The following is a 13,168-nucleotide window of genomic DNA, read 5'->3' on the forward strand; positions in this document are numbered from 1 at the left end:
TTATAATTATATATAATTATATTATTATATAAATTGTACATTCAATTATAATTATTTTTGAAATATTTTATAAAAACATTTTTAGCAATATATTAATGTATGTTATTTGTTTGTTAGTTCGTGTAGTGAGGCCAGTGAAAATATTAGCAGAATTGACTGTGCCAGCAGAAAAAAATCCTTATTGTTCAGCTCGGTCATGTGGCTTAATAACTGGAAAGGAAATGCATACATTTCTAAGAAGATTAAAAAAAATAAAAAAAAACAGGAGTCCAGACAGAGTGGACAGACATAGACCATCGCTTACCCGTAAGAGAGACTGCGACTCTTCCTTGGCACTCTTGCCCTCGGTAGAAGTTGGGTACTGCTGCCCGGTTTTCTCCGCACCGCTCATCGGCGTCCCTGGCAGGTAGCTTTTAGCATCTGCACTAAGGCTGAAGATCAGTCCCGATGTGTCTCTAAGCATGGTCGCCCCCTTCTGCTGCTGCTGGTCTTTTACCCCAGCTGCCACAGCGTTCAGCAGACCCAGTGTGGCCTGGGGGAACGGGGCTGGGCTTCCTCTAAGGATCTCCCCTGCACGTTCTTTGGGCACCCACACCAGGCTCTGCACGTGTTGCTCCCCACCTCGGACTCCACCGCCAGTCACAGGGCCCAGCGCTTCAACCCAGCCTTTTTCCTTCTCATCCTGGGCCTCACTCTTCACGCCCTCTGAGCCGGGAAGCGGCTCGGCTCTGCTGGCCTCTGGAGGCACCAGACTATAGAGTTTCAGATCACCTTTGCTCTCCTCTTTGATGCGGAGGGTTGAAGGAGCAGAGCAGCCGTTGGCAGGAGCAGAGGCTGGATCCGCAGAGTCCTGGCAGTGGGCGGAGTTGAAGTGGTCCAGCAGCGCCGTGGTGTCCGTGGCAGTGAAACTACAATGCCGACAACGACAGCAGCTGTGAACTCTCCTGCAAAGAGGATAAGAGATAGTCTCAGCAATCATGATTTTATCATTCTTCATGGATCAAACATTCATTTCATATACTGCCATGCTATTTGGCCCCTAGAGAGCCATCTGAGAGACAAAAGACTAATCCACATCCTGAGTATGTGTACTTTCTCCTTATCTGACGTCTCTGCCCCCCTGAGCTTGGTCTGAATCTCTGTAATGTTGTGTAATTACAGTTTAGTCAGCTATTTTCGTCTGCATAATGGCTCTTTGTTCTGTTCCAAATAAAGGAAACAAAGAGCTGCTCCAAACTCTCCGCAAAGGAAAGCTAAATGAACTGCCTGCTAACCTTTAGGTAAATGAATGTGACATTCTCTCCAGAAACACCAATGATTTTCTATAAGCTTGTACTTCCTGTTTGAAATCGACCACGGTCAAAGAAGTACAGGCGAGTGTACCCCACCCAAAAAACTATGTTTATTTTACATGCATCAGTAGACGTGCTTGGACAATGGCCATTCATTGATAGGTTTGGCTGTAAGTGCTAACTGTACCGCAATGAAGTATTTACACAGATTGAGAGGTTTCGAAAGCAAAAAAATGTCCTTAGTGTTTAATGTTCAAGGGCAAATTAAGTTATTAATATCATTTGCCAAGATCATCTGTATATTAAATAATAACTATAATAAAAAAACGTTAACATGCTCATCAAGTATCAGGAATTCAAATGATGTTGTATAGTTATACAACGGTTCCTCAAATCTAAGCAGCGTTTCAAAAGTGCTGTTATCTATCTACTAAGTCCAGCAGAACTATGATATTTGGAAACGGAAAAACATTATTTTGGGGGGAAAAATTCCAAAAAATATTTATAAAATCTGCCTTTTAAGTTACTTAGTATTAACTTCTTATTTATAGAACCGCTGTATAAAAGCACATTGTGCTCCTGTAATATTCCTTAAATATAAAAATACGACTAGCCCAATAAAATAAGATACAAATAACTTTAGACACAGTGTTGAAACTCAGAGTATTCTGTGCACCTAGGATGAAATATTACCAACGGTTCAAACGTTTGTGGAAAGTTTTTTTCTTTGTTGAAAGAAATTATTTTTTTCAGCAGGTATACCTTTGATTGATCAGAAACAGCAAAGACAGTGAGGGTAAAGACATTTATAATGTCGCAAAAGATTTCTATTTCAAATAAATGCTGTTCTTTTAAACTTTCTATTCATCATAGAATCCTGAGTCTGACCAAAAAAAAATCTAACATTTTCTCAAAAAAAGTAAGCAAAACAACAGGTCACACATAAAATAGGATATACAAAACTGACAATGTAGCTAAATTTTCACAAATCCAGAATTCTACAAAACTGACTAAATGCAATAAATCAGCATCTAGCTGTTTTGCTCTTTCTTCTTTCACTTTTTATCCATCCCAGTTCGACACAAATTGTCTTCTTTGGGAAATGAAAGCTGTGTCTGGTGTTATCATAAATGCCCACTAGAGCCCTATCCTTCAAGCTGAATCTCAGTGTAAGATTTTCCTTATTGTGAAAAAGACAGAAAAAAATAAAATAAATAAATAAAATCTAAGATCTGTTACCCAGTAAACAGCCTCTCACGATCTGACACTGTATCGAACCAGGATAGATAAAAAGCAAAAGAGCAAGAAAGAGAGCAAAACAGCTAGATGCCATCTTTGCCCCTTCTAGGCACCAAACGAGGGACAGCGTGGAAAAGTGCTTTTCATCATTGCTGCTGCCTGACTTTCCCAGCATGCAGTTCTGTAATTTGTTCCTCTTAGGTACACGAAGGCAGGGGCAGATCAAACATTGGTGCATTCCAGCGACCGGTGATGTGTGAGAAAGTGTACGATCCGTTGCATGTACCCCTGATTACAGACAACAACAAAAAACATTAGGTACTCACATACAAATATTACTTTGGAAAGTCCAAAAAATAACATAACTGCACATTTCTTTTGCTATATTTTAGGTAAAATTCATTTAAAGAAAAACATCTACACATCTAGAAATAAATGAACATCTGAAGACCATATAAACTTCTGTGAAGTTGTTTTATGAGGACCAGTTACCATAAGCGACTGACACACAGATACATTCAGTTATCATTAATCAGTACCAGACAAAACTAGCTCTCCCCCCACTACCACCAACCAAGACTCAACTGTTTTCCAACAAAGCATGGGCTGCTTCCAAAACAAATCGTATTCTTTGGTCACTGACACGGAGCATAAATACGTTTGTCAAACCCTGCAACCCAGAACTGATTGTTTTCTGGCATGAGTTTTGTTAACAGTGAAGTTTTTAAATGGTGTAGTTGATGTGAAACTTTATTCTTCTAACATGCAATGCCTTCATGAACTTAATCATACACGTTTATACCTTACATTGACAGTACCATTTTTTTTCTGAAAATGTTATTTTCGAAAAAAATATAAATTTCATAATTATTGTATTTTGCACAAACTATTGTATATAATACCTCTCTCTTCATTGTTTATATCTGTTTATGTCTCTTTTTATTCTGATAATCTATCTATCTATCTATCTACCTAGCTACCTACCTACCTATCTATCTGTTTTGTTTGTAAATTTGCTTAATGATTAAATGAAAATATTTCTACTTAAGATTAAAGTTAATATACATGATTTTACTTAAAAAGTAAGCAGTAACAAAAACAATTCCCCTTGTGTAACTACAGTGAATGTAACATAATACTCTCATTGAAGTTCATTAAACACTAAGTAAATAATTAAATAAGTATACCTGATTTCTGTAAACATCTGCTAATGTCAATCACAAGTACAGTGCATTACTACAGTAATTATGACAAGTTTCCTCAAAATGAGTTTTAATTAAACCGCTGACAGGTTGTCACATTTCCTGTGATGTTAAGAAAAACACATTAAGGCTATTAACAAAATAAAGTGTTAATCCCAGCTGCATCTGCTTGATAATGAGGTACATGTAGCACCACTGAAAAACAGCAGTAGTGCAGGAAATACTATCAGACTAGATGAGTACGTTCAAGCTGACATTCAAAAGTTGTCAACAGAACCAAAGACCATTCAACAAAAAAAATATATAATAATTAAAGACAAACTGTGGAATTGGTTAAAAATGAACAAACAAAAAAAATTTTCAAATGATCTTGCTTTACCCAGATTTACAACGGCAATCTTAAAATAATTATTTGTAATTTAAGCTGTCAGGTCAGATTTTGTGGGAAATGTCAGTCTTTGCCTGATTACGTCACACTGATAAGCTACTACTAAATATTGTAGAAACTTAATTTTCTGTAAAGTTGCTTTGCATCGTAAATTTGTATATCGTAGCAATACAAATAAACTTGAATTGAATTGAATTGAATTAATAGTTCTGACAGCTTACAACATTATTAATACAATGGATCATTCAAAAAGGCAACCATCTGATGAATCATTTGTTGTTAAAACAAACAAAAAATTCCTTTACAAGCATAAAGGAAAGTGACAGAGCCTGTAACACAACTCATCAACATCAGACTGGCATTTCAGAGACGGTGATAACTTCATGGTGATGGTGAGAAGACTTCAAAGGATTTAAATCAGCCAAGACATTGCCTTTTCTTGCTGACTTTTTCCTTTGATTCCCAACTCTAAAAAGCAGGCTACTTCATTTGACTGGGTCACAAGAAACAGTAGCAAGGAATGTGTCTTTCACCCCTCTCAGACTGAAGCAGAGCAGTAATTATCACTGTATAAAGGGTCAGCATTCACCTGCACGGCCAGCAAAAATCATGCAATCATTCAAAACTGTATGAGCATAAGTACATTAGAATTTCCTTAATGTTTTCAATTTAATAGCAAACACAGGTTATAGATTAACTTTTTTTTCCAGTTTCATTTTGCAAAGCATCAAAACAACATCATCGATTTAGTGGGGAAATACTTGAAAACATGAAAAAATGGATGAGAACCTATATCGATGTCAATAACGGTACTGAGTGGCAGTAATTTGCGCTTGTGAAAATGAAGCCCTTCAGCTATGCACCAGCACACCCACTCAATACTGCCATTTTACAGGACACAGAGCAGAGCAGAAGCGTTAGCGACACCGTCCCCATGACATTACACAGGAAATGGAAAAATGGGTACAGCGCGGCCTGCCACTTACCTGACCGAGTGACAGAAAAACTGGTTGGAGAAAAATCACAGTGGGGGGTTAAAGTGCGAGCTCATCGGCTCATTCGGTCTCAAAAAGAAAACAAGGAGCCCTCATTACAAAAAAAAATTAGATAAACACGTGAAGACTCATTCAGAGAACTGTTGCTCCTTAGAAATAAACAAAGGCACTTGCACACTAAAATTCACGCAGCTAATCTATTGATTTCAATGTGGATTATGACTGCATTTCTGTATGATTTAAAATGTATCAGTCTCCTTCCACACTCAAAATGGATATTATGCTGAAATAGCAGGAAAAATATATACTTTTTGGTTTTAGTCTAATTACTGTTTCACAGATGGCACGATTTGTCTGTTTCAACAATGTCATGTAAACAAGCTACAACACATAAACATGTCAGCAGTGTGAACGCACTTAAATGTGAACAAAAATTATGTGGCAATAGAGTGGCAGTATGTAAAATTTGTTTGGCTGAAATATCGATTTTAGACTTTACTACGACTGGTTTAATTTATCACCTGAGAACATGATAACCTAAACAGCATACCAAGTTTAATTAGCCAAATTTAAATGAAAAATTTAATTTCAGTTTTCAGCTAAAATTCACTTCAGCATATCACTATATCAGACGGCTAATTTTATAAAGGTGAAGTGTGTAACTTTGTCACCACTTGCAGAGTCAATCAATAAAAATGTACGTTTGGGGTGGGACTTTTTATCCAAGCAATGCATCTAAAGATGTGCAGACATTACACACTTCACCTTTCTAAGTGACTCCCACAATGAGTTGACACAAAGTTTAAAACCAGCATGTCCAAAATCCAATACAGTGTTCTCGCCATTTCAGCTCCTGCACGTAAAAGGTCTCCCTTTCCCGAACTGGAGGGCAGCATGATATATTGAGTGTGCACTGGATCAGGTGGGCACGAGGTGTGGGAGGCTACAGCATCAATATCAGGTTCACGTTCGTGGTGGGTGGGTTACCGTTTGGAGACTAGAGGGCAGGATTCTGCTCATAAATCTACACTATAGCGAGATATTCAGGAGAGACGCATACGGGAAATATTATGTATCAGTGATTCCTCAGACCACACAATCATTCGCACGCACACACAGAGGTCACCGAACGATTCCACACAATGAAACCGGATACCATGACACAGATGTTCATACAATAACATAGAAGACACAATGCTGAAAACATGCATGCAGTAGCCCACACATTAAAATCTAGTGTATTTCAAGTGTACACAATATTCTCATGCTGCCCGTAAGCCTGGTGAGAAAAAAAATATATGAGGGAAAAGTAGTTTAAAAACAAAATATGGCATGCACATTCTCGATCACACACACACACACACTCTGGACGGTCTGAGCTGAGAAGCAGGAGCTCTCCAGGGAGGCCATACAGGTCTGATTTCGGCTCTCTCCTCGCCGGGTTCCAGGCTGTGGGCTCTGAATACAAACAGCGCCTTATTCAGAAAGGCCGCACGCACAGGCTGAAAACACTCTGCTCCACGTCCACCTGAAACAACCAGCCCCGGGCAGCTGGATCATGATGGACGTCACTCAAGACTCAAACGTATAAAAACCTTCACACATGTTCTCTAGGGGACAGGTGGGTGTATGAGGCCTGAAAATTCAGCGTTTCCTGACAAGAGCGCCAACTTGACAAATGATTCCTCCGCCAAGATCTTTGACAAGTCAGATTAGATCGTTGATCATTTAACAACATGAGAACCTGTGCAATTATTGAAAAATTTTAAATAGCAGAAAAACTGTGTCTGTCGTGCAGTTATGTGCGACGTCTTTGTACTATGACTATGTATGCGTGTTATTTTATGCATGTAGACTGAAATATAAATGGGTTAGAATTTGATTCTTAATCAAAACAGGTTTCCTTAAAAATAATAATAAAATATTTAAACAAATTGATTTTCATTACATTCGGTTCCATTGACTTCTAGAATAGCGGCTGTGGATGGATGTGGATGGAAAAAATAATAAAATATACAATACTTGTATGAAAAAGGATGTATACGTACGTGTGTGTGTGTGTGTGTGTGTGTGTGTGCATGTCTGTTTCACTTTTGCAATAAAAAGCTTTTTTTTTTTTTTTTAAGATATGACGCACAAAAAATGACTCACTAACCAATTAAATCACAAGGTTGGTTAGAAAAAAAAGACTTATTTTTTACTATTGATTTCTAATGTTTTTACTGTTCTGCTGCCTGAAATCTGAAATTATCTGATCATTTGCAACAGGTTGCTCATAGTAATGAATGCAATAAGAATTTCCAATTATTGTTAATAAAATAGAATCATTAAATTAAATCTAGCATGGCAGCATTTTAATGTCACATTAAAATAAAACAAAATTGAGAATACAGTCATAATGTTATCAAAATATGTAAGAAATTAAATTTATTGCAAAGAAAAATTCAGACAGACTTGATTGAGTTTACTGTTCTCCATCACATTGATGTTACATTCTCAATGACTTTACTCTCATAATATTACATCTGTAATCTCAATGTAATGACATTTTAGTTTTTTTTCATGGCACTAAAACACTATCACAATTTAGGAACCATAACCATTAAATGGAATTGGTACCAGAATTAATACTTATAAAATTAAACTAAAAAAAGAACAAATATTTAAAGAACTTGTCAGTGAATTTTATTAAGCATAAAATACTTTTAAATACATATAAATGCAAAATCTATTGCACATGCAAGATACTGCTGATTTGTATTAAAGTTTTGTTATTGGGTTCATTTTGCCATGCAAACATCAGTAGTAAAATTGCTCAGAAGAGGTTCTTGCACATAATATGGCAGAATATACTATAATATCAAACATATGTGGCATTGAGGTGGTTTAGTGTATTTACACAACACTTATATTAGATTTAGCAAAGTGCCTTTCTGTTCTCTTTCTACTGTGCCAAACTCAAGCGGACATATGGATTTCAGTGGTGCAGTAAACTCATTTTTATCAATAAATTCAAACCAGCACATGTAGACATGCCTGTAAACTCTGGCAGAAAATGGAGAGTAATTGAGATCTTATGTGAAGGTAAAGCAGAGCCATACTCATCCGCGCCGTACATAGTACACAGCTGGTGAAAGAAAGAATATGGAAAGGTATAATAGTTTCCCACATGTACACACTTAACAGACATATGCACGCACACACACACACGCAAACAAACACTAAAGTGCACACATTTACATGCGCAAATGGCCTCAAGACAAGCCAAATCAAAACCAATGAGGGACTGCTGTAAGAAAAGTTACTCCCTGACGTTTAGCATTTTCAGTTTATTCAGCTGTGCTGCTCGACTTCAAGTAAAGTGCAAAAAACAAATGTGTAACACAAGCTTGCTGGCTATAATCAACAGCTGCTTTCACTGTCCAATGCTATGCCTTTTGCTACAAAAATATGAAAATATAAATATATATATATATAATATCAGTGTTATTTTAGTGTCATTGAGATAGTATTATATTTTAATTAATATTTTGAATCAGTTTTTATTTTTATATTTTCCATTTTCATTTTAAAGTTTTTATTTATTTTTTTGTTATTGTTAGTAGTTTATGTTTATGTAGTTTCTATACATTTTTTATTTTAAACTAAAGCAAATTAAACAAAAAAATGATAAATTAGCTCAAATAAGTACGTAAGCAAATACTGGACCTTTATAATATTTATTAAAATGTACACAGATAAAAATGAATTGTATAAGCGTGAAAGCAAAGCTGCCAAAGAAAAACTGTTTAACAGTTCACTCTGTCCAATGGTCATTTGCTACAATATATTAAATTTAACTAAAATACCAAAATATTAAATAATTGAAAGCTAAACAAAATATTTTAAAAGGTCCAATATTATGTTTACTATTATGAGTTGAAGTGATGCACGAGTTAATCCAGTGCAAAATAATAACTTACTTTTTTTTTTTATAAATACACACCCCACCCTTAAGACCTCTAGATATGGTTCGGGTCCCTCCATAAATTGAAGTCTACCTCTCCTCAACAAGCCACATAATTTGAGGTATCATTCATGTTTGTAGCACAAGCGATGCAGGATGAGTCACATATTACATATAGTTTTAAAAATGTTAGCAATAAATCCAGTAAAGATGCTCTAAAAAATAAGGTGATTTCTTATGCGATTTTACCTGTAGTGACGAAAGATGTCCTCCTCCACTTCAGTGAAGAAATGGCACTTAGTGCAGGCGTACTCTCCAGGATGGTCCCGTCCTGTCCCTGGCCCTGCATCCCCTGATCCCTCCTCCTCTGGTTTGACTTCCAGTAAGGTGTGCGAGGTGTGGGTGCTGTCATAGTGCAAGAGAAGCAAGTCAATATCAGTCGAGGTGAACGGGCACTGGTCACACTGATGGGTGACGGACGCTCGGGGAGCTGGCGAGGATGGGGTAGTGGTCCCTCCGGCTGTTAGCTGCAGCAGAAGTAGAGCACAGTGCGAGCAGGAGCTCTTACGGCAAGCGAAGGGATAGGAAATCTCCCCCAGGTGCTTCTCAGGAGTGCAGAGCCCACGGGGACAGAAGGGGCAATGTTTGATGGTGCACTTGTGAATACTGTGAGCCCGTTGGTAGTGATGCAAAAGCGGAGCCACGACGATGACTTCCGGCCCGTGAGTCATGGAGTAACGGAAGTCGCAGAACTGGCAGTTGTAACTGGTTACTACCGTTTCCTGGTCGCCCGCTGCTCCAGTCTTCTCCTTTTTCTGTAAGTGGGAGTCTCCGTCATGGGCCTTTCTGTCCCTTTCCCCTGGACTTCCCTCCCTGATGGCCGCCTGGCCGTGTCTCTTCTCATAGTGCTCCAGAAGCCTAGAAGTACTGGTAGCTTCGCAACTAAAACTGCAATACTTGCACCAGTAATAGGAGGCAGGGGTGTCACCTCCAGTGCGGCTAGGGGAATCTGACGCCCTGATTGGTACGGAGTACCCAGCCACAGAGTCATCTTTGGCCCGCACCGCCACCCGATCGGCCCACTTCCCTTGCTCATCTGCCCCAATGCGCGATACGCAGTTCCCCTTCCGTTCAGTTGAGGACTTCTCCTCGAGGCTGGTGTTGGACGGAGGTGGACTCTTCATCTTGTTGGGGTGGGTGGCCAGGAAATGCTGTTCTAGATCTACAGAAGAGCTTCCCATGTAGGTGAAGTTGCAGAACTTGCAGCGGAAGTACTTGGTGTTGCCCTGACAGTCCTGCGTCTTCCTCCCGATTCCGATGAAGGTGCCGGCTAACGTTACCTGTGAAAGCAGGGAAGTCAAGAGGGGGGAGGAATGGATGACAAAGAAAGAAAATGAGATAAAGGGAAAGAACAATCATCCGTGAGTTACAGAGAAATAGAAGTCTGATATAATAAGACAGACAACAGACTTTCAATAACCCTCCCAATCTCGAAGACGAGGCAGCAGTTATCACCACACAAAGGCAAATCACATTTTATGTTCTTATTACTTCTCAGCACTGAGAATTCGAAAATCCTTCTGTGAGCAGATGGAGAACATGTGAAACCTGTAGAAGAGTCAAAGAGTAAAGCAACCATGCATGCAGAGACAAAATGGATCTTTTCTGATTATTATTATCCAGGTGTAACTTTAGTTCTTATACTTTGAAATTAAATTCTGGATTTAAAAAGAAACGTAAAACATAAACATAACTAACAAAAATATTTCTTAATTGCATGTATATTAAAATATAGACATGCAGATCTATGGCTTAAGATGCAATAGATGTCTGGCCTATAGAAAGCATATGGAATATTTAACTGGTAGTTATAGAGCCAAAAGAGAGTGTGAGTGGGAGGTCTTGAGCTACATACGCACTGTGGGGAATTCAACGTCATGCTCCAGACAAAACACTCAAGGAATGTCACAGCACAGACAGGCCCTTTCCCCTGAGCAGCCCCTGAGCTGTATGTTGAAGCAATGATTAAATAAACACCCACTGCTTAGTGTAATATGTACTTGATTATAATTCTTACACAAGCATATTACAGATAGAAAGTGGACTAAACTGAAGTCTCAGCTGATTGCTCTGTCTGAGGAATTGCATTTAAGAAAAGTGCACTTGTGACAGACTACATAAACCTGTGAATACTGTGAGCCCGTTGGTAGTGATGCAAAAGCGGAGCCACGACGATGACTTCCGGCCCGTGAGTCATGGAGTAACGGAAGTCGCAGAACTGGCAGTTGTAACTGGTTACTACCGTTTCCTGGTCGCCCGCTGCTCCAGTCTTCTCCTTTTTCTGTAAGTGGGAGTCTCCGTCATGGGCCTTTCTGTCCCTTTCCCCTGGACTTCCCTCCCTGATGGCCGCCTGGCCGTGTCTCTTCTCATAGTGCTCCAGAAGCCTAGAAGTACTGGTAGCTTCGCAACTAAAACTGCAATACTTGCACCAGTAATAGGAGGCAGGGGTGTCACCTCCAGTGCGGCTAGGGGAATCTGACGCCCTGATTGGTACGGAGTACCCAGCCACAGAGTCATCTTTGGCCCGCACCGCCACCCGATCGGCCCACTTCCCTTGCTCATCTGCCCCAATGCGCGATACGCAGTTCCCCTTCCGTTCAGTTGAGGACTTCTCCTCGAGGCTGGTGTTGGACGGAGGTGGACTCTTCATCTTGTTGGGGTGGGTGGCCAGGAAATGCTGTTCTAGATCTACAGAAGAGCTTCCCATGTAGGTGAAGTTGCAGAACTTGCAGCGGAAGTACTTGGTGTTGCCCTGACAGTCCTGCGTCTTCCTCCCGATTCCGATGAAGGTGCCGGCTAACGTTACCTGTGAAAGCAGGGAAGTCAAGAGGGGGGAGGAATGGATGACAAAGAAAGAAAATGAGATAAAGGGAAAGAACAATCATCCGTGAGTTACAGAGAAATAGAAGTCTGATATAATAAGACAGACAACAGACTTTCAATAACCCTCCCAATCTCGAAGACGAGGCAGCAGTTATCACCACACAAAGGCAAATCACATTTTATGTTCTTATTACTTCTCAGCACTGAGAATTCGAAAATCCTTCTGTGAGCAGATGGAGAACATGTGAAACCTGTAGAAGAGTCAAAGAGTAAAGCAACCATGCATGCAGAGACAAAATGGATCTTTTCTGATTATTATTATCCAGGTGTAACTTTAGTTCTTATACTTTGAAATTAAATTCTGGATTTAAAAAGAAACGTAAAACATAAACATAACTAACAAAAATATTTCTTAATTGCATGTATATTAAAATATAGACATGCAGATCTATGGCTTAAGATGCAATAGATGTCTGGCCTATAGAAAGCATATGGAATATTTAACTGGTAGTTATAGAGCCAAAAGAGAGTGTGAGTGGGAGGTCTTGAGCTACATACGCACTGTGGGGAATTCAACGTCATGCTCCAGACAAAACACTCAAGGAATGTCACAGAACAGACAGACCCTTCCCCCTGAACAGCCCCTGAGCTATATGTTGAAGCAATGATTAAATAAACACCCACTGCTTAGTGTAATATGTACTTGATTATAATTCTTACACAAGCATATTACAGATAGAAAGTGGACTAAACTGAAGTCTCAGCTGATTGCTCTGTCTGAGGAATTGCATTTAAGAAAAGTGCACTTGTGACACAGACTACATAAACCTTTTCTTAAGAAATATATATATTTTTAATGTTATGGTTAAAAGAAAGCACGCAAGAAAGAAAGAGAAAAACAAACATCCTCCATAACAACTGAACATCGCATCTAAGGTCACTTGGCAAAATAAATGCGATGTGCAACAAATTAAGTAGTTATTATTTATTGTTAATCATTAAATATATTAAGTTATAGTAAATCAAGTAAATTATATAATAATATTAATAATAATAATTTAATGTAAAAAAATTAAAATATTTAAAAAATAGTTTAAAAAAAACTAAAAACTCACTATGTTGTCCAAAATATGTGTGCTATGTATATTTAAGCATATTGGAGTTTAAAGTAATTCCTCTTGACACCTGTACTGAAATCAAGTTACCAAAAATATTAATAAATA

General features: G+C 38.6%; 1 protein-coding gene across 1 annotated transcript in view; it reads right to left on the minus strand.

Annotated features, from left to right (window-relative positions):
* Positions 1-13,168, minus strand: part of LOC107706219 (zinc finger transcription factor Trps1-like) — a 124,635-nt gene that overhangs the window by 67,586 nt on the left and 43,881 nt on the right. Inside the window, exons 4-5 of the mRNA XM_016509851.1 lie at positions 9,312-10,402; positions 305-944 (exon numbers count right to left, since the gene is read on the minus strand). Of these exons, the coding sequence (XP_016365337.1) occupies positions 305-944; positions 9,312-10,402 (1,731 nt within the window). The remainder of the gene's footprint in view (positions 1-304; positions 945-9,311; positions 10,403-13,168) is intronic.

This window comes from Sinocyclocheilus rhinocerous, unplaced genomic scaffold, assembly GCF_001515625.1.
Source record: "Sinocyclocheilus rhinocerous isolate Xijiao unplaced genomic scaffold, SAMN03320098_v1.1 scaffold53, whole genome shotgun sequence".
Taxonomy (NCBI): Eukaryota; Metazoa; Chordata; class Actinopteri; order Cypriniformes; family Cyprinidae; genus Sinocyclocheilus; species Sinocyclocheilus rhinocerous.